This window comes from Limanda limanda, chromosome 13, assembly GCF_963576545.1.
Source record: "Limanda limanda chromosome 13, fLimLim1.1, whole genome shotgun sequence".
In the NCBI taxonomy this organism is placed as follows: Eukaryota; Metazoa; Chordata; class Actinopteri; order Pleuronectiformes; family Pleuronectidae; genus Limanda; species Limanda limanda.
The window spans coordinates 19,910,010-19,935,668 of NC_083648.1; the positions used below are offsets into that span (position 1 = coordinate 19,910,010).

The 25,659-nt window shown below is 39.6% G+C and overlaps 1 protein-coding gene across 1 annotated transcript; it reads left to right on the forward strand.

Moving 5' to 3' along the window:
* Positions 1-1,601: 1,601 nt before the first annotated feature.
* On the forward strand, positions 1,602-23,285 carry LOC133017548 (unconventional myosin-VIIa-like). Its single transcript, XM_061083655.1, has 49 exons — positions 1,602-1,613; positions 1,806-1,907; positions 2,033-2,185; positions 2,706-2,774; positions 2,896-3,011; positions 3,110-3,237; positions 3,678-3,820; positions 4,096-4,209; positions 4,294-4,447; positions 4,880-4,956; positions 5,044-5,163; positions 5,640-5,782; positions 6,054-6,264; positions 6,346-6,481; positions 6,564-6,730; positions 7,012-7,152; positions 7,790-7,948; positions 8,151-8,243; positions 8,525-8,619; positions 9,190-9,262; positions 9,379-9,480; positions 9,896-10,012; positions 10,180-10,434; positions 10,545-10,802; positions 10,883-11,038; positions 11,397-11,465; positions 11,607-11,731; positions 12,045-12,171; positions 12,884-13,003; positions 13,222-13,395; positions 13,516-13,743; positions 16,655-16,822; positions 16,957-17,074; positions 17,330-17,462; positions 17,545-17,696; positions 17,837-18,018; positions 18,633-18,742; positions 18,875-19,029; positions 19,274-19,427; positions 19,532-19,687; positions 20,730-20,835; positions 21,326-21,439; positions 21,715-21,802; positions 21,890-21,996; positions 22,104-22,289; positions 22,421-22,537; positions 22,625-22,708; positions 22,916-23,035; positions 23,193-23,285. The coding sequence occupies exons 1-49, from the start codon at positions 1,602-1,604 to the stop codon at positions 23,283-23,285; spliced, it is 6,480 nt and encodes a 2,159-aa protein (XP_060939638.1).
* Positions 23,286-25,659: the final 2,374 nt, after the last annotated feature.

A 25,659-nucleotide genomic window follows, 5' to 3' on the forward strand; every position in this document is an offset into this window, starting at 1 on the left:
TCTCTGAGAATTCAACAAAAATGATGAAAAAGTGACACAAAATTCCTGGATCCCCCTTCTGATCCGAATCCATACCAAGTTCTTCCCTGACCCATAATGCATCCTTTCACCAAGTTTTGGGACAACATGGCCAAGGTGATTATTGCTATGCAATGTTGTTCCGTATTTACCAACATTGGCCCCCAGCCAGGAAAACTTAAAGCTTCAGCAGTGAAACCTTTGGCTTTTGTATCTCTGGTGCAATAATACACACTCTACAAGGTGTTTGTTTGTTTACACAACCAGTTGTAATTTTATAAGAAAAAGAGTCTTTCTCTTTTCTTTTCAAATGTTACATAGTGTCACTTTAAAAAAAAAAAGAAGCCTGCTCTTATCTTCTCAGCAGGATAATCCCATGTGGTCATTAGGAATGAAGTCAAAGATCAGGCGAGTCAACGTGAAGCAGATAAGCATTATGAAAATTTTCACCATCCCAGCCTATTGTAGCCCTGTTTTCACTTTCAGCCCCCTCGACCTAATGGCTTCAATTTTGTAGAGGCATAGATAACTCACTCGTCTGTTAGAGGAAGGTTTCCCCTGTGTTTTCTATAGAACAGCCTTTAAACAGCCTTTAAACGGTATAAAACTAACACAGTATAAAACTGACAGTGAAATATGCAGTTTATAGAATTTCATTATAAATCATTCACAGCATGAAAACCTGACTGATCCACAACCAGTGAGTACCTGCAATATACTAAACAGACTGTGGTTTTAATGATAAAGTTGACTATTTGTCTTCGCTATAAATCTGATCCTCCCTTAATTCAAAAGATAACTCATGTCATATTCATTACAATAATAATCTGTGAGATGCTCAGCAGTGTCTCCTCCGGGCGATAAGCAGGGTCCAAAGGCTGCACATTCATTACAGCAGTCACTGTTACACCATAGTTAATCAAGGCCAATCACATAACAGGGTAATTCCATGTCAATATATCTATGTACTTATGTGTTCTAGAACCATTTCAGAATTACATTTAAGCAGCCTGACTGGCAGTGATTGGTCACATTGCTGCAGAAGAATGTATTGCTACTATATATATAAGCTATGGACGTTATGAAAGATTTTAAGGAGGATTGAAGTCCTGCCAACATATCAACGTGGCCTGAAACACAGTCCCCTGTAACGGGACACAACTGCGTGAGCGATCAGTTTCTTTTCCTCTTCCCTTATATCGCAGTCGGTTCAAAGTCAAAGGGCCATAAAATCTGATGTCGGGGAAATCTGGTTCCTCCTTCTTCACATTGAGAGAGTCAAGAAGAACACCAACTCTTTAGCAGGCTGGAGGAGTGTGGAATTGATGAAAATCGCTGTTTTAAAAGGACAAGGTAAACCTCTTAATTGTTTCACTTATGTGTAATAGTGAATGTCTTTATTTTGTCACCTAGGACACTGGACACTGTACACTGAGCACAGCAGTGATCTTTGTAATGAGCACAACACAGAGGACCTCAGTCTTAGTCCGGTAAAATTTTTTAATTTTTGGTGGAAATTGCAGCTCATCATATGGATTTATTTTCTTCTTTTTTTTAGGCAGTTGGAAAGCTGAACATTGGGGATGCTGCAAAAAGTAAGGCTGACGAAAAGTTACTAATATGGGTTTTATTGATAAGGATATTGCTTACCAGGAAGCAATCATTTGTTCCTTGACTTGACACGTCCCTCAAGTCATTCATTTAAAGGCCTACTGTAAAGATATTTCCATTATTAAAGGGGGATAAAATGCTGGTGTATGTATTTATCCAGTTGTTTGTGTTTTCAGGGGGAGTGGGTGTGGGTGGACTCTGACATCGGGGTCCCCATCGGAGCCAGGGTCAAAGTAACACCAGCTGGTCAGCGGCTGCTGGTGGATGATGAGGGAAAGGTAATCACCCTTTGTTACCATCTATTATGAAGCTGTTGTTTCACCTCACGTATTTTAAACACATTTCCAGCCTTGAAAGACACCTAAACGAGCATAGTTGTATTTCTCACTTCAACCTCCTCCAGGAGACGAGTCTGTCCCCAGAGCAGGAGTCCACTCTCAAGGTCATGCACCCTACGTCAGTGGAGGGTGTAGGCGACATGATCAAACTGGGGGACATGACCGACGCCGGGCTCCTCCGAAACCTGTTGCTGCGACACAGACAAGGAATCTTCTATGTAAGGCACAACTGTAACACACACACACACATAGTTGCGTGTTTACATGTTATAATTATGTCTTGTGATTACACGAGACACTGAAATCTGTCATCATATATGAACATACATGTTGGAATCCCATCTTGGATGGAACGTTTCTGTTTACATGTTCTCCCCTGTGTCTGTGTGGGTTTCCTCCGAGTTCCCACAGTTCAAAGACATGCAGATTGGGGTTGAGCTAATTGGAGACACTACTTCCTTCATAGGTGGGAATGTGGCTGTGGGTGGTTGTTTGTGTCCATATGTTTACCCTGCCTCTCGCCAGGTTCAGCAAGTTAATTAGACAAACAACAACATGGCGGTGTCACATAAATAATTACAAATAGGTATAACTAAAGCAATAAATAGTTTAAAACGTACTGAGTTAAAACACGTGAGTATTTGTACTCAGTTATATTGCACATATATTGTACACATGATAATATTGTACAGCTAGGATATTATTGCACTTGGTTAACTTCTCTAATGCCGCTTGTAGACCTACACAGGTTCGGTACTGGTTGCAGTGAACCCATACCAGGATTTTCCAATATACTCAGCTGAGCAGGTGAGACTGTACACAGATAAGTGCTTGAATTAACATCACCATACAAATACAACCTGAAACTTCTCATTAGAAACTGCAGGGTTTCGTTTCATGTGTGTATTCTATCTATTCTGTCCTTCAGGTGAAGTTGTACCATGGACAGAAGCTCGGGGAACTCCCGCCACACATTTTTGCCATCGCTGAATCCTGCTACTTCAACATTACACGGCATCTCAGGAACCAGTGCTGCATCATCAGGTCACTTGGTGTTGCCTGTCAACGGCCCTGAATAGAATAAACGTGGAGTAATACATTTCCATCACTAAATCTTTATTGTGGTATTTTTTTTGTCTCAGTGGGGAGTCCGGAGCAGGGAAGACAGAGAGCACCAAGCTGATCCTGCAGTACCTGGCAGCAGTCAGCGGGGAACTCTCTGAGCAGAGTATTGAACAACAGATTCTGGAGTCCAACCCAATACTGGAAGGTAAAGTCGTACTTCAGACTAGTATTAAAAAACACAAGAACACAACTTGAAACTAGAATGACACTCAGTAGAGTCATAATTCTACTTACAAGGCCCTACCAGTAAAAAGTGGCCCTCTGAATGTTAGTAAACATATGTCACATTAACATAGTTCGAAGACTATTTGACTTGAACTGTGAAGCATGTATTGAATTAAGTATTCCTAATTAAATGAGGCTGGGGTTGGTTGCTCTTGTTCATCATCGTACAAACGTACAATCAAACCAGCCAATGAACAAAAAGACAGGGGTGAAAACACAACTTCCTTGGCGGAGGTACACAAGACATATTCGCATATGTCTCCGAGAATAAACTGGTTTATTTAAGAGTCCAGCAATGCCACAGAATAAGTGACTAAAAGTCCAATAGCCATCAATGCCACTCTATTCTGTTTATTTTAGCTTTTGGAAACGCAAAAACAATCCACAATGACAACTCCAGTCGTTTTGGGAAATATTTGGAGATCTTCTTTGACGAGGAAGGAGTGATCAAGGGTGCCCGTGTGGAGCAGTATCTCCTGGAGAAGTCTCGTGTCTGCCATCAGGTGAGGCCAGCTCTGTCCAAACAAATGGATCTTATCTCCCTGGGGAGAGGAGCCATGCACTGTTACAGTAAACTCATAAAATCATATCTCTGTCTATTCTGGCTCTTAAATAAACAACCTATCACTGTTGACCAGAAAGACAAACCCAAATCATGTTGTTTTTGAATTGATGTCTGTATTGAGTCATAATAATACACATAGCACGTAAAAAGGCACAAGTTAACCCGCATAAAAATAAATAAATAATAAACTTCATTCTTACTCTTCGACCTCAGGCACGGGGGGAGAGAAACTACCACATATTTTATTGCTTGCTGACAGGAATCGCTGCAGAGGAGAAGAAAACTCTGAGGCTTGGAAATGCTAAGGACTACAAATTCCTCAATAAGGTATTTTAATACTTATCCGCAGTTCATTGTGCATGTTGTACACAAACATTCAATAATCCTAACCCTCCCTCTCATGTGCCGCAGGGCGACTGTTTCACATGTGCGAGTAGAGATGAGGAAAAAGACTACAGTCGTATTCACTCTGCTATGAAAATCCTGACCTTCTCCAAAAACCAGTGTGAGGAAATCCACAAGCTGCTGGCAGCCATCTTACACCTGGGAAACGTCTGCTTTGAGGGTGAGCATATGCTTTATGTTCACTTTAAACTCTTAGTTTTGTTCATTTACAGGTGATTTGTTTAATGTCTAGAGAGAGAGGAAAACTGTTGATTAAATAGAGGCAGGCAATTCATGATAATGAACCACAGTGGAAAAATATTACTGATGTAAACAGCAATGGAAGCAGCATTCAGTTTACATGTACATTAACTTTGTTAGTGTACTTAAATGCGTTTAGTAGATTTAGTTCCAGGTTCTTTTCACTTTTAATTAATTTCATATTTTGCAAAGATCTGCTGTTTCTATTTCATTACATTTTATCAAAGCTTTGCCGGTACAGCTTTACATTTGTTTTATACATCCTGACATATTGAAAATGCTCAACTCACTGGAGCATCATTTGTTAGAATTTGAATTATATGTGTTGCTCTCACAACTGGTCTTTGGTCAGGTGCCACTCAAAATAACCTGGAAACCAGTGATGTCACCAAGTCGGAACATTTCAGCATGGCAGCTTCTCTACTGGAGGTGGGTTTCCTCATGTATGAAGACATAATTTCTTCTTAATCATTAACATTATGACATAAAGGTTTTTTTTATTTCTGCTCCCTGCAGGTTCAGATGTCTTCTCTGGCGGATAGTTTGACCCACCGTTCCTTTATGACCAACAGGGAGAGGGTGACCAAACCCCTCAGCTCTGAACAGGCCGAACACTGTCGAGACGCCTTCGTCAAGGTAATGAACCCAAGCAAGTAACTCTGATAAACCCCATTAAATAGGCAATTAACTGCTTCCCCATTGCCTGTAGAGGAGTTTGCCTCACTGGTTTTTCCCCCGGTTCATCATGTTCGACATCTCAAACGCACAAAAAACGGAGGCTGCCAGAAACCTAGCTGGCTTGCCAAATTAGAGAATTCAACCAGATGTCTGGTCTCCATCACTTCTGATCGGAGCGGAAAAAAAACCTGTCTACTGCAGATTCATTTGACCCGGGAGTGAATGCTGATTGTATCCAATCCCATTTCAGTCAACACCTAGATCTTTGTGGGTTTTGATCAGTGGAAGTTTTGTACAGTATAACGTAGTATCTTTATTCAACCATGCAACCATTCAATCGTAACTAAACCTAATATTGCCAAATATGGTTCGACCCATTGGTGGTGCCCTGAAGACTAAGTTAATTATGATATGTTGTTTGTCTCAACTCTCAGGCTATCTACAACAAAATGTTCATATGGATTGTGGAGAAAATCAACAGTGTCACCTACAAAAGTTCGACCAGTGGCGCCAATTCTTCCTACCATTCCATTGGTCTGCTGGACATCTTTGGCTTTGAGAACTTCCAAACAAACAGGTGCAGACAGTTCGGCCACACATCTTTCATGTTAAGTGTATCACAACTCCACAGCTACTTAAACCTGAACAAATACCTAAGCTTTATAGCTACTTTGCATCTGCGGGTCCATGGGCAGGAACATGTTAAAACCCATACAGTATAATACAACATTTAGCACATCCCACATACCAACATAAAGAATCTGCATGCCATAGTCTCCATTTTAGAAAACGGTTCCAAAGGCCAATGATCATGTGACTGATTTAAATATCATTCTGCCGTTTGTCAGTTTTGAGCAGCTGTGCATTAATTTTGCCAACGAGAAGCTCCAGCAGTTCTTCGTGGCTCACATCTTCAAGCTGGAGCAGGAGGAGTATCTGAAAGAGGACATTGTGTGGAACAAGATGAAGTTCAGTGACAATCAGGACATCCTGGACCTTCTGGTTGGGAAACCCTGCAACCTGCTGGCTCTGATCGATGAGGAGAGCCACTTTCCAAAGGTGACGATGTGATATTGTTTGATAAGTGTTGGTTGATCATTTTACCGTGAAGTCTCCTAATTGTAGTTCGGTTTGTTGCAGGGCTCAGATTCCACGATGCTGAACAAGATGAACCAGCAACACAAGGGGAACAAGACCTACGTCGCCACAAAGAGTGAATACGACACCAATTTTGGGATTCAACACTTTGCAGGGGTGGTTTTCTACGAGTCCGAAGGTACACACATCAATTTATTAATCAAACCGTAAACGAAATATTCTGCTGTCGGATAATTAGTCATTTTATTTGTCCCTTTTAGGATTCCTGGAGAAGAACAGAGATGCAGTCAGTTTTGACATAATAAAGACAGTGGAAATGTCCACCAATAAGCTACTTCATAAGATATTTGCGACTGAGCTTTCCACCAATGGGACCAAGATTACAAACAACAAAAGGGTCATCATGACACCCGGGAACTCTGTGCGGGTAACTCTATTAAGTTTAATATCGCTACACCTGTAAATATGTTAATGAGGAGGTCATTTTAGTTACATTGAAGAAAAAGCTTTTTTTTCGCCTTTAACCCATTTGAAATGTTTTTCCCCTTATGACTCAGAAAACAAGATTGTAAGTTAAAATTCTAGATTTTGAAACCTGTTTATCTGTGGATACAGTCGACATGCATTGATAATGTCATTGGTGTCAGAGTTGTCCTTTTTTGCTGAATGGCCATGGTGAGTTTTTGTCTTCCTCCATCATCTGTACAGGCCCAGTCTGACAAACGCAAACAAGTGCCCACGCTGAGCGGCCAGTTCCGTCAGTCTCTTGACTCCCTCATGAAGGCTCTGTCAGCCTGTCAGCCTTTCTTCATCCGCTGCTTCAAACCCAACAATAGCAAGAAGTCTAAGGTGAGTCACAAGAAAGCAACTTGATAAGAAAAGTGAGAAGTTAAACACAAACAAAAGTGCACCCAGGCAAATTAAGACTTTTCCCCCTGAATCCTAAATGCAGTTTCGTGACAAAAGGATGATGTTTCCCTGCTTATACAACTCCTGTCTGCATCGGTTAGATGAAAATGAAGTGAATTTTCTAATCAGCCTTCCACCCCCTCCACCCCCTACCCTTTAACTGGGTTTAGCAAAAAGCTCTTCCTGTTCGGTGCGATAAACCAATGGATAAAATTTTCTGTAAAACATTACCTTGTGACACACAGCGTTGAGTACAGCATTGGTGCAATATCCTTGAGGCTTTACTCTCCTGTTAAAGTTGGCAATCTTCCTTCTGTTATTTCACCATGCTGGCGGGGTTCTATTGATGTCAATCAGTCTTGAACTTTGGTCCGTTTTGGTATAGAAAAATTATTGGATAAATTGCTATGAAATATAGACATCTGTAATCCCCAGAGGATGAACCCTACTTCTACTCCTGATTCTTATCCCATGACCATTCTTATAGCACCATTAGCAGTAGATAGATAGACCAGAGATGCTACTCAGAGCCTCACAAACTGAATATTCACAACCACTCTACTCTGCTGTCCTCTAGATGTTTGACAGAGAGCTGTGTATGCGTCAGCTGAGATATTCCGGCATGATGGACACCATCCACATCCGGAATCTGGGATATCCAATCCGCCACACCTTTGATGAATTTGTGAAGCGCTACAGGGTGCTGCTGAAGACGGCCGGCTGTGATACCAAAAATGTTAGTCATGACATGGTCCTGTCGAGGATTATACTTGACAATGTTAACAGTTGGTTTCATTAAGTCATATTTTTATAACTTTGAATATTACTGCTACAGTAAATATTGCGGCCAGATGGATGAATAAGTGATTTTGTCTTCCCCCTGGAGGAATTTGGAATGTCATTAGGCTTTCCTCAGAAACTCTTTATTGACTCTCCAGGAGACAGCTGCTGCTCGTTGTGATGCCATCTGCAAGACAGTGATTGAAGGGAAGGACAAGTGGAAAATAGGCAGGACCAAGATTTTCCTGAAGGTACAGAAAAAATATGATTCAACCCATATTTTTTACAGAAATTATGTGGCTGCAGACTGGTAAAGTACGATCAGTATTATGATCCAGACCAGCATCTTCCATCTAGCTTCTGTTTTGTGATTTGTGCATTGTTCAATTGTTACTGTGCTACAGATGTCTATGATTTCTTTGCTTCTTATGAGACTTGAACGATTTTTTCTGAAAACATTGTGGCATCTGATTGCAAAGAATTTCTTGACAATTCAAGAAATAATAATAACTCTGTAATCACTTTATTTCAGGATGCCCATGATGCCATCCTGGAACGAATGAGGGAAAAAGAGCTCAGCAGGATAGCTCTGATTATCCAGAGGGTCATGCGCGGACTCAAAGACAGGTGCAGTTTCTGACAATACACGTTCAACTCGAAGAACAGTACAGCATACCTTCACTATTGTCCAACACTGCACACACTCATAGATATCAGCCCTCTAAATATGCATGCTTTTTTAAAACAAGATCCATTCTGGATTCGTATCTCGCAATAGCTAAGAAAACTATTTATGAGAAATTCCTGGATCTGCCCCCTATTGAAATGGGTTATTTTCGTCCACATGTCCCATCCTTCTACCAAGTTTCATGGAAATCTGTTCTCTAGTTTTTGCGGTCCTCTGCTGAGAAACAAACAAACAAACAAATGGACAGGGGCAAGAACATCACGATATTATGAACTAAAATTCAAAAGGGTACTGCACATTATGTTTACCTCAACCTGTATTAAGTTGTGTAAGGTGTGTGCTCACTGTCGCTGCACATAATTATATTTTATTGCCATACATGTTGGAAAATCAATCAAATAAATAGGGTATATAGAAACATTATAATTAACCTATGCTAACACAGAAAAAGGTGGTTGATGAGTGTGTTCATTTTGTTTCTCTAAGACTTTCATTTTCCTATTTTCTAGAAAGTCCTATCTGAAGAAGCGACAGGCAGCTGTGGTGTTGCAGAAGCGTTGGAGGGCTTACAGAGCAGAGAAAGTAAAGAAAGACAGTTCTGATGCTTAATACTGTCTGATAGAAGTCACAGCATGTATCTGGTAAATGTATAAGAGGCTGGAATTCAGGTACCTTTGTTTCCACTCTTGTTTTACTAGCTCAAGCACGGCTATGAACGGCTGGCATCAGTGATCCGTAGTCGGAAACTCCGGTTACAGTTCCAAAGACAAAGTGCAGCAGCGCTCACCATACAAACACAGGCATGTACTGTACACACAGGTTACATTATGTATGTGTGTGTGTGTGTGGGCGGGTATATGTCTGTGTGTGTTTGTGTACGTGTGTGCGTGTGTGTGTGTGTAGGATTGTAATTTTAAGAATATGATTTTCTGTTATATACTTTAATAATTCAGTGTATTTAAATCTACATTTTATAAATTTTTTATTTATTGTATGACGTGTCGTTACAATGTCGGTACAATCTGGAAATTTTTGGAATCTTGAACAAATAAGTCATGGATATTTTCATCAATATCAATTTCATTAATATTTAATATATGGTAAATGTATCCTACAGTGTTTCTGCTATCAGATTTATGCTTATTATTACAGAGAGGCAAAACTGTTGTTAATAAGCTCCATTGCGTCACAAAATCATTCATGATAAAACTGTAGGTGCGAGGCTTCCAGAAGAGGAAGAGCTGGAAGCAAAAAAGAGAGGCAGTCATTCTGCTGCAGACTCAAACCAGAAAAGTCCTGGCCAGAAGAACAGTTCAGAAAATGAGGGATGATGTAAGTGCTGAAAGTCCTGGCTCTAGAAATACAATGAAGTGATGACTGTCAATAAATTGGTGTGCGGTGTTGTATTCTAAATATAAAAATGTTTACCCCCCCTCTTTCTATATTTATATACGCTTATGTCTAAATCTACATCTTCTCTCCTCGCAAACCCATCACAGGCCTTCTCTGCAGAGAAAGAGAGCTTGGACCAATTAGCCTTAGCCCTTCAGCTGGGACTGGCAGACCTTGCCTCTGCAACGCAGTCAGCTGACGAGGAGCTAGAGCAGGAGCTGAAGTCAGAGTCAGAGTCAGAGTCGGCACATGAGACTGAGTCGGTTACTGAACAGGGCTCAGAGGCAAACGCATATGATTTTCAGCCTGCACCTGCTGTGGAAGTGGTGCAAACAAAAGCATTCGAATCAGACGAGTTTGAGGTTAGTTCGTAATTCTGTCATGTGATCTGTTAAATTGATATTTACACATCTCTTATGTATCTTACATTTTTATTATACTGATTGAAATTCTTATTGCTTTGACTGTTAAGAAGTTACGGACCATACAAGAGCCAGCAGAGGAAATCTCTTTCGAAACCCCAGGGTCGGATTTGAAAAGTACCGCTCGGTTATCGGCCCCCGCTACCCCACCAGTGGAAGAAGAGGATGACGACTTCGATGACGAAAGCGACGAGTTTTCATTATTCAGATTCAGCATCCTTCACTTCCAGAGCAACATCTCTCACACGCACATCAACCAGAGACTCAAGCAGCCCCTTCTGCCCCATGATGATGAGGGCGATGCGCTGGTAAGAGGACCGAGATCTTCTTACTTTCAATTCCAAAATATTCTTCCTCACACTCAGTTTCTCCTCTCCTTCTCCTCCAGGCCTGTCTGACTGTGTGGTGGATTATTCTTCGTTTCATGGGGGACATACCAGAGCCCAAATCTCTGGATGCAACATCTCAAGCGTCCAGCACCCTCGTGAACCGTCTGCCTCCAAGGCAGGGCCGGAGGCTGAGCAGCCTGGTGGGACTTGACCAGGTAGAGTAGTCAGAACATTAAATACCATGAAAAAGCATAGCACAACAATAAGTTACCACACAGGATTACAAAGTGCAGAAAACTGTCTCTTTTCTGAACATTTAAATTATATAGGACTGGTATACTTGTAGTGACACTGCAGAATTCCAGTCTTTCTGGCAGGGTGCTGTTTTACTATTTTCACTAAATTGAAAATAAGGAACGTATGTAAAGATTCTCAGTCATTGAGGTCATGGTCAACCAAATTTCAGTGATTTCACCCTTTATTATCTAAGATGCATAACATAGAAGATCCTAAAAGTCAAACATTGGTCATCAGTCTTTCTTCTCATGATCAAAAATAACCTTTTCTGGCTAGAAAATACTGAGGAAGAACAAGAAGAAGCTTGGAGCTGCCAGCAGGAGAGCGTCAACCATCCTTGAGGAGGTCAGCACTAATGTCACTCTGATATGTTTGATAATATGGGGTCTATGATAAATAACACTCTTTATTATTCCGTCTGTGTGTTGCTCTTTTTGTTGATAATAAAATAAAACAAATTATTCTTATTGTCAATATCTAAACCAGCCAGAGAACGTGACGGAAGACGGGGACATTTTGATTGGAGAAGGTCCAACATTGGATCGGCCACTGTCAGCACTAGAAAAACTGCACATCATCGTTGGATATGCTCTGACCAGACGAGACATACGGTAAAGATGGAGCAAACATCGACACGGGAAAAACAAACAAAAATATGTAAATGTACAACGTTGGTTTACAATTGTATCGGAAAAAATACATTAGAAAACATTAAAAATAGATGCCAGAGTAAAATGCATGTGATTAATCATTTATTTTGATGATATCTTCAAGATATTTGGATTATTTCATTCCAGTGTGTGTCTGAAGTTACAATTAATCGTTTTTTCTGTAAATACATTCAACATTGCAGTCATTGTTTAGTTCTTCTTACATGTTATCTGTGGTTCTTACTGTTTTCTTCCGTGTTTCTCTTCCGTGTAGAGATGAGATTTACTGCCAGATCTGTAAGCAGCTGGTGGGCAACAACAACAGGAAGAGCCGTATGCTAGGCTGGAACCTCCTCTCCATCTGTCTCGGGATCTTCCCTCCGACAGACCTGTTTGTGAAGGTCAGTTTGCAGCAAGTCAACAGTTTGCCATGAAAAAACAATGTCTGTAGAAACCAGACCTGTTTTCCTGTTGGCAGCACGGTGGGAAATTGAAGAATGCAAAGGGAACCCATCTGCAAGTCATTCAAATATCAGGGGTTGCTTTTGCTTTTGCAAGATAATCATTACATGGATGATAAACTGTTACCTCACCCAGTTGGCCATGACACCCTGCTCTATTTCCTTGATCAAAGTAGTAAGATTAGATAAGATTAAAGTAACAGGGCAATTGTCGTAAAACTTAGATAAACATCCGATTTTATTAAGAAACTATAATTACTGTATATAAAGATGGACAGATTCCCAAGAGTGATGCCAAAAAATTACTTTTATTAGAAATGGTTTCTTTAATTTTAGGTCGTTTTTATCACATTGATGTATTTGTACTGATATTTTCGCCTCATTTCTGGATAGGGGGAGGAAGTTGGGACACCTTGTCCATCTTTATATACAGTCTATTATATATACAGGATAAAATAAAAACTATTATTGGATAAAATGTACTTATTTATTTAAAAGATGACCCCAAGTTTCCTTCAAACAATGTTGTGCTTGTTTGGTAAATATATGTTTTTTTTTTGTAATTGTATTTGTTTATGTCTCATTGTTTCTCTCTCTCTCTCCCAAGGATTTGTAACACTGTTACCTTGTTATTTTCTTCTTTGCTCCACAGTTTTTGAGGAAGTTTGTCTGCAGGGGGCCGGATGGATATGGAGCATATTGTACCGAGCGCCTGCGTCGTATATTAGCCAACGGAGAAAGGCAAGAGTTGCCCTGTTTGATAGAGCTACAGGTACAAATGTTTGATTTAATATTTGTTTTGATGTCCTGACAACTGTTTTTTCTCCATAATAATTTCTTGGTCCTCAGTTTTATTGTTAATCATTCAGAGATGTTCTGATTTACATCTTTTGTGACAAATAAGCAGGATCACTTAGTTTTTTTAGCTTTCGTCCCAAAGTTACTAGCTTGTGTTCCATCCAGTCTCATCCTCCTTCTCTCCACTGACAGGCTGCCAAGTCCAAGAAGCCCTTAGATGTGTCTGTGACTCTAATGGACGGCCACAGTATCAGTGTTCATATGGAATCAGCCTCCACCTCTGCTGAAATCTGTCAAGCTGTGGCTCGAGAGATGGGTCTCAAAGACACCTATGGATTCTCCTTGTACATCAGCTTCTATGAAAAGGTCAGCCTCACTCACAGAGTTTAAAAATATACACAACTCTGAAAAATCTGTTTGATTAGTGCTAATATATAATAGAACATTTTTTCATTAATTCAAACCCTGTTGGTGTCTCATCTCCAGATGTGGTCTTTGGGCAGCTGTGAGAAGCATGTGTTGGATGCGGTATCTCAGTGTGAGCAAGAGATGAGGAGGCAAGGCAAAGAGGAGAAGGACACCCCCTGGAGTCTCTCCATCCGCAAGGAACTGTTCACACCGTGGCACGAATGCTCGAAGGACGATATTAGCACAGATCTGATTTACAGGCAGGTCATCAAGGAAATCAAGTCGGGAGAGTACGTCAGTGAGAAGGTGAGGCTCTGCAGTGAAACAACTCAGTTTACCATTAAGGATGCCAGTAATATTCATTAATACTTCACTTCCATTAACACATGATGAAGGGGATAGTATTACGAAACCAAAAAACTGATAACACCATTTGAAGGGCATCAAAACATAAATAATAATAAATCATTATCAGAATCTGTCAAGATTCTCAGTCATCCAGGGTGTCTTCAGAAGTTGTACAAGTGTACGAGGTATTTAATCTCTATGGGTCAGTTCCCGTGTTGAGCCGTTTAGGGGGTTTAATGACCTGCCTGTTTAACATAACGTCTCTAAACACAGGTAAAGACCCAAAGAGATGAAGAACCTGAAATCTCCCCTTAGTCAGTTAGAAGTGAAGAAGCCTCTTGGATGAGAGGTGAAACATCTTTAAGAAACACAAGCATGTCCAGTTGCCTATCTACACTTGAGCAGCTTCTTAATATCAGTATCGCTATATTGACAATGGGTCATACTCGGACTAATGAGTTGTCCATGTGCTCATATGTCATATAGTCTCTCTCTGTTGTATTTTCTGGCTGTGCTTGTGTTTTTTATGCATGTCTACATGCTAACTGTAAGTTTGTTATATCTGCTTGTTTGTTTATTGTTTTCTTTATAACATCAACCTGCCAGGGACTGCAGATAAAAATTTGCCTGAAATTGTCTGCATTTTCTATGAACCAGTGTGTTCATATTAATAACTGTGTACACTGTCCCTTTTTAAGAATAAAAAAAGCAAAAATGTTGCAGCATATTATGCTGAGTGACAAGTTTAAGGCTTGTTTCTGCTGCCCCCAGGTGGTTAAAAAACACTTAATACAGCTTAAAAAAAAATAATAGCAAAAAATTATTTTATTTTCCGTGGTCCAGAGTATTTAATTTATTCAGTGGTGTATAAAGTACTCGAAAGCCATACTAAGTATCAAAAGTATCTGGTGTTGAAATGTACTTAAGTATCAAAAGTAAAAGTACAAGTACCAAAATTAAGAAATGCTAAGATCTTTTTTATAGTAGGCCTATAGAGACACAAACAACCCCAAATTGTTCTCTTCAGGATTTATTTCAACTGACTGAAAAATTATACCAACACTATATATAAAATGTATAATTTTACAAATTTTGAACCTGAGATGCTGAGGTTAAAATCGTATTGGACAAGTGCATCTGAAATTCTAGAGACAACAAAGAATCAATACAACAGAATAAACAAGTGCCTCTTGAGTCTACCTAAGAACACTAATAGACCAAGGTATATCCACTAAAAAAGTTTGTAAATATAACTAAACATGGACCTTTCATCAGTAGCAGGAGTGATACACAATGCCCCTTATGATAACTCAGCAAAGGGAAACTAGGCACACAAGATAAGATAGTTTCTCTTTTGTTAACAGCCTGGACAGTGCTAGTACAGAGAAGAAAAAATCACTGGACACAGTCTGGTTTTGCTGCCAAATTTCAGACTGAACAAGAAAATAAATAATTGAAGACCAATGTTTTTTTTAATGCTAAATTACATCTCCAAAATACATCCAATTGAATATCTTATGGTGCAAATTTGGTTACAGTATTTTGGTGACTTTATTTTGAAGTTTATAAATTATCAGTGTCTTGCTTGACGGCCCTTCAACACTAACCTTTTGTGTCTATAAGCTATATTTTGTAACTGCCTGTATATCTGCCCGCCAGCTTGTCCACGCATCAACATGTAAGCCTGTTTATTTATCATTAGACTATCTTCACTGGATGGGTCTGCGTGTGTTTGCATTTGTTTCCAGTAGGATGACAATACACCTGTAGGGTATCTTGCCTGTAGGGACGGCAAAGCGAAGACACAACCCTGCTTGAAGTTGTAAACATTAGCCAGTTTGTACAATACATATATAAATACTCAACAGCTTCTAAGTTGTGTTGAGTCAGCACAAAGGGCGACTAAGGATTGGAATTGGCAATATATAGATATATGATATCTTTGCAAAAATTATATTGGCATTAGAGTGAGTGGAAAACTGGGCCTGATTACCCAGGGTTCCATTTGGCGAGGTCCATTAAAAAACCTGAATTGTGTGCGTGAATATGCAATAGTCCACGACACAGTGTTTGTTTTTGGTTGGGTTGGCTGAAAGTTGTTTTTGCGTTTGCTTAAATAATTGGTTGTGTTGTTTGTTCTTCCATCTCGACTTGTTTTAAATCTGTTTGTTTCGTTAACGTGGACGTGTTAGACTAAGTAGACACGGCCAACCAATGATAGTCGATTTGCCAACAGTTTTTGTTTAAACCAACTACTTCCAATATTTTCTTTAAGACAAGTTAACCACTTGCTTTTTTGAGTCACCTCAAAAAGCCAATTCATTTGCCTGAATAATAATCCTTACAATTTCAATAGGGCCTCACGTCTGTCAGTGCCTGTCAGTGCTTGGGCCCTAATAATAAAGACTGCAGGAGCGAGAGAGAGAGAGAGAGAGGTGCGCCGTGCGTAAAGGTGCACGTTCCGCCAACCTCCACTGCTCAAGTAACTAGCCAGTTTTGAGAATGTAAGAAGTAGAAAGTACAGATATTTGTGCTCAAATGCAAGGAAAAGTAAAAAGTCGTCAGGAAAATAAATACTCAAGTAAAGTACAGATATGTGAAAAATCTACTTAAGTACAGAAACAAAGTATTTCTACTTCGTTACTTCCCACCACTGAATTAATTCATGACATCTTCACTGTTCTTTATATAAAAATGGATTGTATTAGATAACAAAAATAAATACCTGCATTTCTCAGGTAGATCTTTTGGGGACTATGTTTCCTATCCTATGTATTTAAATTGATATTAATATATAATCCATAGCAACCAAAATAAGACATCAGATTGTGTGAAATGTGTCCAATGAACATTTCTTTTTTTCTCTCAGGAGGATGAATATGTCCAATTGGCAGCTAAGCACTATTACATCCAGTTTGGCTCTGAGCACAGCAGAGAGAACGCCCACAGGGTGGTGGAGGGGTGCATCACCACACCACTGATTGAGAACAAATCCATGGGGAAATGGATCCAACTCATCAGTGCAGCACATTTAGAGGTACAGTGCCATGCAGTTAAACAAAGGGGCAAAAGGAGTTTGCGTGAAATATTTTCTAATGTCTATATTATTTTACTGTATCTTACTGAGCACAATAAAGCTGTGGTAAATCATATATGCTGGTCTCAATACAGGGTCCTTATGTCAACGGGAAACAGACCAAAGAAAGTGTTAAAGGGGCGTTGGTCGACAGTGCCCGGGAGAAATGGCCGCTGCACTTCTCCAAGTTTTATGAAGTTACAATGTTGTCAGGTTAGTCAACGTACAATGCTCAACATAATGTCCTCAATATCCAGGGAGGTCTTGATGTACTTCCTTCCTTTCTTCTTTGCCCGCCTGTGACCTAAAATGCTTTGAAATTATTCACCAATTATTCTGGGCTATACCAACAACACCAATGTACAGTAGATGCACCTTTGAACCAGGGTTTTCCGGTTAAAATTAGGAAATGGCAGATGATTTACAACCTTGTTCTTGAAACCTTTGTATTCATATATGTGTCCACAGGACCTCCTTTGGCCAAAAGCAAGTTTGTTGTGGCCGTAAACTGGAAAGGCATCTTCTTCATTGATGAAAGAGAAAAGAGACTCGTTGAGCTTTCTTACCTGGACGTGAAGGACGTAAACACAATGAAGTATGGGTAAACTTTACTTTGCATGAATACACTCCCGTCGAAAGCATTTTGAATCATACAATTAAACTCTAAAAATCTGCCCTGCCAGTGCCCCATCAGTGAGTTTGTCCACAATCCAAGGAGACTTTGTCCTGAGGTGTGCAGAGGCTTTGGACATGGGTGCACTTATAGAAAGGAACCTGGAGGGGTTGAGGCAGCGCTCGGTGTACGCTCTGGCTCAGCAGGACATCAACGGACCAGGTAGGAGTTTACAGTTTGTAGAGGATGGAACAGCAAGCTCACACTCACCTGCACATGAGACTATTTATGTCTGAGCCTGCAGGAAAACAAAGCTCACTATGCACCTAAACTCTCACGACTGTGTCTCTCCTCTCCTACAGATGACCCCATGGTGCTCGACTGTAAACGTGGCGACCTTCTGCATGTAGAAAAAGATGAATATTATTCTCTTAAAGAAACCTGGCTCAGAGCAACTAACCAGCGGACCGGCGGCAGCGTTAGAGCCCACAGGGACTCAGTGCAGTTTCTGCCAACTCTCACAAGGCCGACTGAAGAGACGCTGGTAGAGTTTCCTTTAGATCTCCTACATTTTAGTCCAGTTTTATATGGTCACATTTTATATGAATGAAGTAAGACAGAAAGAAAAGAGTTGCAAGGTTAATGTAATTGTAAAAAGTATACAGTAGAGCACAACACTAAAATAAATTTGAAGAATTTTGGTATGTAAACATATGTGTATATACATGTGTATATATATTTATAAATACAAATATTTACAGAAAATAACAATGTGTTTAAAATATTTGAAAATGATTTGTTTTAAAAAATAGTTGTTTTTTTATGATGATTGGCAATAAGCAAATCTATTAAGATTTAAATCATGTGCCTCAAATTGATTGTGTATGAGACCGATTGAATTATAATAATAATACAAATTTCACAGCACCTTTCTGGACACCCAAATACACCTTATAATCACCACATTCAAATAAATCACAAATAAACACACACCACAAAAAGAGTTAACATGTAAAACCAAGGTGAAAATCAGACTGCTCAAAGTGCCTCAGATGATTTGTGTGAGCACTCCAGTGTGCTGCAGTGGGTCCATGTGTATAATAATTGATATGAGCGTCCCCTGTGGTGTAACTGATGAACTGCCTCTGATCCCCTCAGGAACTGCTCAGTCCAGGCCAGAAGAAACGTTCAGCTGCACAAAGCGCTCCGCAGAGAGATGAAACCGTGGCTCCTGTCTCATTGAAAGAGTTTGCACTTGAGAACTTCAGGTAATAAATAATATTTAATGTTTCTGTAGTTTCATATTTGTCATATTTGACAGATATTCACTTGGATGATTCAGTCTTTTTTTTCAACTAATTTCTCTGATCTGTTCTCACTGTGGTCCCTTTCTCACACAGGACTGTTGGGAAAGACCCGGGTCGTCAGGGTCAATACAGAGGTTTAAGTAGAGAGAAACTGTGGGCCTATTCCAGAGAACCTCTCAAGCAGCCGCTGATGAGGGGTCTGGTCCGCAACTCTGAACTCAGCTCCCTAGCCTGCAACGCCTCCATCTATATCCTCTGATAAATGTGCTTTCCTTTTATAGATGGTGCAGTTTGAGTGTGCAGAAACACTTAATCCAGATTAAACCACTCTTCGTTTCCAGGAACTAAACAATATGCTGATCATCAACATCTGAGCCTTGTGGTATATCATTTTTTTATCAATTCATCTGTAATCTTTAGTTCTAAACAGTGACTGCCTGTATACAAAATGTAAAAGGTGAGTTTGTGTGAGTCCTTGACCTAAGCTGCTACCTATCCTGAAGTATATGGGTGACTACCCCGTTAAACATGCCCGCAGCTCAGTGGAGCTGACGGACCAGATCTTTGGTCCGGCGACGCAGTATGAGGACCTGAAGGATGAGATCTACTGCCAGATTATGAGACAGATGACCGGCAACATCAACAGGTGCGGCCTCAGCGTGCATGTTTCTACTTAAAAGAATTTAAGAAAAATCAAAATCCAAGATTTGAAAAGCCTCAATGAGTTTTTCCCCTCTCTCTTGCTCTCAGGCTGAGTCTGGAGCGTGGGTGGCAGCTGATGTGGCTGTGTTCAGGCTTGTTCCCGCCCAGTACGAGTTTGTTGAAACACACTAAGAACTTCCTGGAGTCGCGGCCCAGAGACCCGCTGGCAGAAGTCTGTATGAAGAGGGTGCAGGCGATGTGCAGGTCAAAAATCAGGAAACAAACTTACAAACTTGAAAAATTAGTTGGCAGATGTAGATAATAATGACACTACTGAGCTAAATTCTAATAATATTTATATTTTAGTCCTTATATAATTTAAAGGGGTACATTTAAGTATTGTACTTAAAGTTGGGCTACAATATTAGTGGACTTACAAGTGAAATATTTAGAAAGAAACGTGTTAAATATGCTGAGCTCTTGACGTCTGGGCCCTAGTACGGGGTCAAACAAACAAGAAATGGTGGCTCCTATATGGTCTCCCTAGGCCTCAAAGGTCAAAAGTCTTTCGTCAAGTTAAAAAAATATTCACTCTATTTGATGCCACGAATTCAGGACCAGAATGCATCCATTTAGTAATATTTAGGGATTATTGCTATGCAACTTTCATAGTAAGAGCACATTTATTCTGTGTGGTTTCAAACATTCTTAGAAAGGCTTGAATTTAACTTAGTAAAATATCGTATGGAAGTCAGACAGAATATATATGAGACAAAGGTTTGTTAAAGGGATACAAAATGCAATCAAATAATTTCCTATTTGAATCTTAGCACCAACTGAATACCTCATTGTGAAAAGTTATCACTGCTGTGTAGATAATCTTTACATTTTCATTCCACTGAGGTTATACCACTCAAATATTTTACATAGGAAACTATTTTGGTATCAATTTCTCTCTTGAAATTTCAATTTGTGCAGTTTTATATTCATAGAGTTTATTGTAATTTTGTGAGGCCTGATTATATTTTTTACATGATGATGATGCTTTATAATTTAAATGACTGGTGAACCTGCCATATAAATGCATTTCTGCAGCATCATTTGCAAATCTAACCTGCTATTTTTTAAGGAATGTGATTGGCTGTACTGTAGCCACTCCCTTTTTAAAAGGACTTCTTATTGTCACAAAATATTTGCCTGATGAAGGACTAGTTTTGATCAAGTTGTGCAGTTCAAAATATTTTATTGCAAGTATTTGACAGTTATATACAGTATATTAATTTATCTGAATGCCCTGTTCCCTCAGAAAGGAGCCCAGGAAGCTCCCTCCCCATCAGGTCGAAGTGGACGCCATTCTACAGAACAGCAACATGATCTTCCATAAAGTCCATTTTCCAAACGAAACGGATGAAGTAAGACACAGACATGTCCTCTCAACACTGGGAAGAGATCAATCCATCCATTAGTGTACCAACTCTGTTTTAGCTCTGTTTTAGCTGATTATGACATTGATATTAATTAAATTACATCTTTCATTTCACCAGTGGAAGGAAATTGGAACAGAACACTGTTTCTCACTAGTTCTGCTCTGCTCCTTTCTTTTCACATGTTATTTTTCCGGGATCTTTTTGAGGATTCATTGTCTAGACATTTAAGAGATAGTTTAACCACTCTCATACACAGTACTTATGTCATGATGAATGTAAAATATGTACCAGTAGCCAGCAGCTAGTTAGCTCCAGCTACATAATGACCACAGGAATTGGAGTGGTACCAATCTTATTATCTAACCTCTGGAATGACAGCAAATAAGTCAATTTCCCTAAATGTCAAACTATTGCTTTAATTTGAATATCATTAGGCATCATATTTTGATTTGCTACTGTCCTTGCTGTCATCCAGATAATCGAGGTCAAATCTACAACCTCGATCAAAGACCTGTGCTGCAGTGTTGCCTCTCACCTCAACCTGAGCTCAGCTGACGGGTTTGGCCTCTACCTGAAAACACCGGACAAGGTGCTGTTGGGCGATGTTCATGTTCTTAAGATTGCTACTTTCAAGCCAATTGTTTCATTTAGATGTGACAGAAGATGAAGATTGGATATACAGATTCCAAAGGATAAGGGGACATTTTGTGGTCTGGTTCAAACTGATGAAATGACTAATTCTTAAGTTAAAACAAACATTTAAGATGATTAAATCATAAATTCCTCATTTAATTGTTCTCACACATGCTGATAATGATATCTAGGCATAGCTTATCAGTGCTGTTCTCCTTTTTCTGTTTGTAGGTCGTGAGCTTGGATGAGGACAGATATTTCTTTGATAGTTTGAGGCAGACGTCAGACCTCCCTAGGAAATCAAAGAGAGTGAAAGAAGGTAATGCATCATGCAAACACCTCCGGTTTGTACATGTCAGCTCATTTTCATATTTCCTCATTCTTATTTATTACTTCATTTTCTAAGGTATCCAGGTTAACATTCCCTACCTGGTGTTATTTAAGAGGAAGCTCTGGTTCAATGTGAATCCGGGGAAAGACGAGATCGCAGACCTCTTCTTCCATTTTCCGCAGGTACTGTGTCCAACTTAGAATTACAAGCATCCTGAGAGATGTTTTTTCTCTTCTTGTCAACAAGCTGAATCATCATGGTGCACCTCCTCTGTTCTGCTTCCATGCAGGAGCTGCCTAAGTACCTGCGGGGATACCACATTTGCACAAAAGAGGACATGACCACCCTGGGTGGGCTGCTGTTCAGATGCAAAGTGGATTCAGACAGGTCCCAGTTTGTCATGATCCCCAGGATGCTGAAGGACCTGGTTCCTGAAGACCAGATCAAAATTATGTCTTCTGATGACTGGAAGAAGGTTAAAGAGAAATAAACAGAAATGTTGATTTTCTTAACATAAATATATTAAAGTGTGTTTGGGAGTGGAGGAGCTTTTACACAGTTTCCATTGTTCACTCACAGTTATCATTTTTCCTCCTCTAAATGCAGAACATCATCTCCGCCTACAACAAGCAGAGCGGGATCACTGTGCACGAGGCCAAAATTGCTTTCCTTACACACATCTCCAGTTGGTCAACTTTCGGCTGTGCCTTCTTTGAAGTGAAAGTGAGCGTTCAGGCTGAAGTTAAGGCAAAGTTTGCAGACAACTATTGAGGAGATGTTGAGTCACTATATGTATGATTTCATTTGCAGCAAACGTGTGAATCTAGCTACCCACAAATTGTTTGGCTTGCCATCAGCAAACAAGGCGTAAGCCTAATAGACCCAAAGACCAAGGTATGTCTAGTAATTCGCCTGATATAATATGTATCATTATTATTATTATTATTATTAATGAGTGTCCTTGAACATTTAATAATGTTTTATGCTATATTGTTGTCTTGTTCTTCTCTTTTCATCTCATTATTTCCTGTTGTGGTTTGTGATTACTGGTTACACTACATCTCATCTTAATGCTGCTTAAACATAATGTCAATGTTTCAGGAGCTGCTGGTCATGCACCCGTTCAGCCGCATCACTGAGTACTACGGCGAAGGCAGAGTCTTCCAGATGACCATCGGCACCCTGGTGAGGGAAAACAACTTCATCTGTGAAACATTACAGGTAAGAGTCAGGCGTATAAATTTCACTTTAGACATTGTGAAAGTATTTTTTGCCAGTATATGTTATTGTCTAGATCAGTTTGTCCATAGGTCGTAACTATCCCGTTTTAAGATTGGTGATTTTCGAAATGAAGGACATCACTTCCCTTCTTTTACAGGCTACCACAATGGAGGACCTTCTCAGCTCATACATCAGCATGTATGAGAGGCAGAGACAATCCTTCCGACCGAGGAACAGCCTCTTTTCTTGAGGCTTCATGACTTAAACGTTGTGGTTTACATGCACTCTTAATTGATTTCTTTACATTCATATACTTGTTGGCCTATGCTTTTAATAGCAAAAAGGAAATCAATTCTGCTAAATAATTGACTGTCCATCTATCCATGCATCCATTATCTACTCTGTTCATCCTTCGAGGGTCGAGGGGGGCTGGGGGAGTTGGGGGGGGGGGGGGGGACATTTAACCATTCCTCTTTATTTGTCTTGATTACTATTCTTTTGTTGTGTCACTGTGAGAACTGTTAAATGATCCATAGAGATGTGTCTATGTTTTGTGAGATTAAACTTTAACATGTACAACCTTTAGCTTTTCGTCAGCCGTATAAATAAATAACTGTTGTAGTCATGGAAAATCAAATGCATGTCTACCTAAAAATATAATCTGTGATAAATTCAGACATCATTTGTTAGAAAACTGTTTGTTCAGTTTCTATCAATTTAACACAATAAGACAAAAATAATTTTTTGATGTTATCATTGTAAGCGACTGAGAAAAGATGGGAAATCCTCTGCCATTAACCCTCGACCAGAGTGAGGAAAAATGAAGAGATGTTTAGCATAAGTGGAGAGGTGATCCACTGTTCAATGTTTTTAGAATAGCATAGAATATATAAGAAATGCCTTTTTAAGGCCCTAGAGGATTTTTCTAAACTCTCAGAAAACAAAATAACTGTGCTATATGTGGTTTGGTTTTGTATATACAGTGTATTATCTAATAAAATATAATAATTAATTATAAGTTTTGATGATTGGATCGATGTGTTGTTGGACTGTAGGTGCTTTGCCATTGGATTTTAGTGAGCAGTGTGAGTTGAGTCAAACTGAATACCAATGGTTGTAATATTATCACATGTTGTTTGCAGGGTGAAGTTGTTTCCTTTCCAGTAAAAATATTCCGATAGAAGGCAGCAGCCAAAAGCAAACAAAGAAAAAACAAGTTAAGTGGAGCATAAGTCATTCTCACAACAGCCATCTGACATGTTATGCAGGAACCACAGAGGTTGTATTAATAACATGAGTGATGGCTGCATTCCATTTAGCTCTGCATGGCGCTTCTGGATTCCAGGGCAGTATGTGCTGACATGGCTCACTCATGGACAGCTGAGTGGAATGAGGTTGTAATAAATGTGATTAGTTACAGATTAAACTGTCTGCTCTGAAGACAGGGAGTGTGAATAGTAAAAAACATAGTTTACTATAATACTACACTCAACCTGTTTGTGCAAATACTTCATTCCTTTATACAAATAATAGCTGACATAGGGAGGGGCTGGCTATTCTTAAACTTCATATAGCATGTATGGCATTTTGCATATGGCACATGTATATAATATTATTCCAAAGGCCTGTCAAGATTACATGTGCAAAATACAACTGAACCAACTATTATGGATAAACCCTGTCTGTTTTTTAATTGAATCTGAATTTTTCAATCTATACGTGACTTACCTGAAGGGTAATTTATTATTTATTCTTCCAATAAACCAGTGATCACATTGTGGTGAAACATTATATCTTGTGCAATTTATGACTGGACCTCTTTACTCTGACTTTATTTTCAAACCGTTATTGGTACAATGCAAAGGGCCCACGCTGTTGTAGGCCACAGTTGTGTATCTTACCCACGAGTGAGGGTAGTTTTCAAGATGTCAGCCAACAATCCCAGTTTTCCCAGAGACATTTGATACTCTGGGAATGTCCTGACTGCTGCATGAATATCAGTCACCAGTCACATGTTTGTTCATACCCGTTATGACAGCAGCAGTAGTAGTGTGATGCTTATACAACCATCCTCATTGCCTGTCAAGATTATTTCACTGTTACCATGGAAACCGTGTGACCAAAAAAAATCAGGTTACCATGGGCAGGTGCATATGAGGTGCAGTGTGACCGTCCGTGCCTCCGTCTATTTCCTGATGCAAGCTGGCTGCAAGTGGAACCTTGCTTTGACAGACAAAAGACACTTTACACAACTGCTGTTATTTATTTATTTTTATCAAAGGAAATTAATTTATAGTAGAAATAACTTTTCAAATATGAGAGGGAAATCATTGGGAAAGTTTTATTAAATTTGATTACATATAAAGTAAATTAGAAAGGATCTAAGAATAGAGGCCAATCATTCAGCCCTCAATATATGTAGGTGCGTGTTTGTGTGTGTGTGTGTGTGTGTTTGTGTGTGTGTGTGTGTGTGTGTGTGTGTGCGTGTTGCCCTACAAGACGGCATTTTGATGCACTGCACCAAATTTGGAACAAAAGACCCTATAGCCCAGACCACATCACTATCCTCCCACCTGCACTCCCCTTCCTGCAACTTGTATTTCAAGACTGAAAAACAGCATATC

What these genes read in the sequence shown, in the direction of transcription:
- LOC133017548 (XM_061083655.1), top strand. An exon ending in ACAGACAAGGAATCTTCTAT is followed by an intron (nt 2,186 to 2,705) that starts GTAAGGCACAAC and finishes TGCCGCTTGTAG; the next exon opens with ACCTACACAGGTTCGGTACT. An exon ending in AGGAGAGCCACTTTCCAAAG is followed by an intron (nt 6,265 to 6,345) that starts GTGACGATGTGA and finishes GGTTTGTTGCAG; the next exon opens with GGCTCAGATTCCACGATGCT.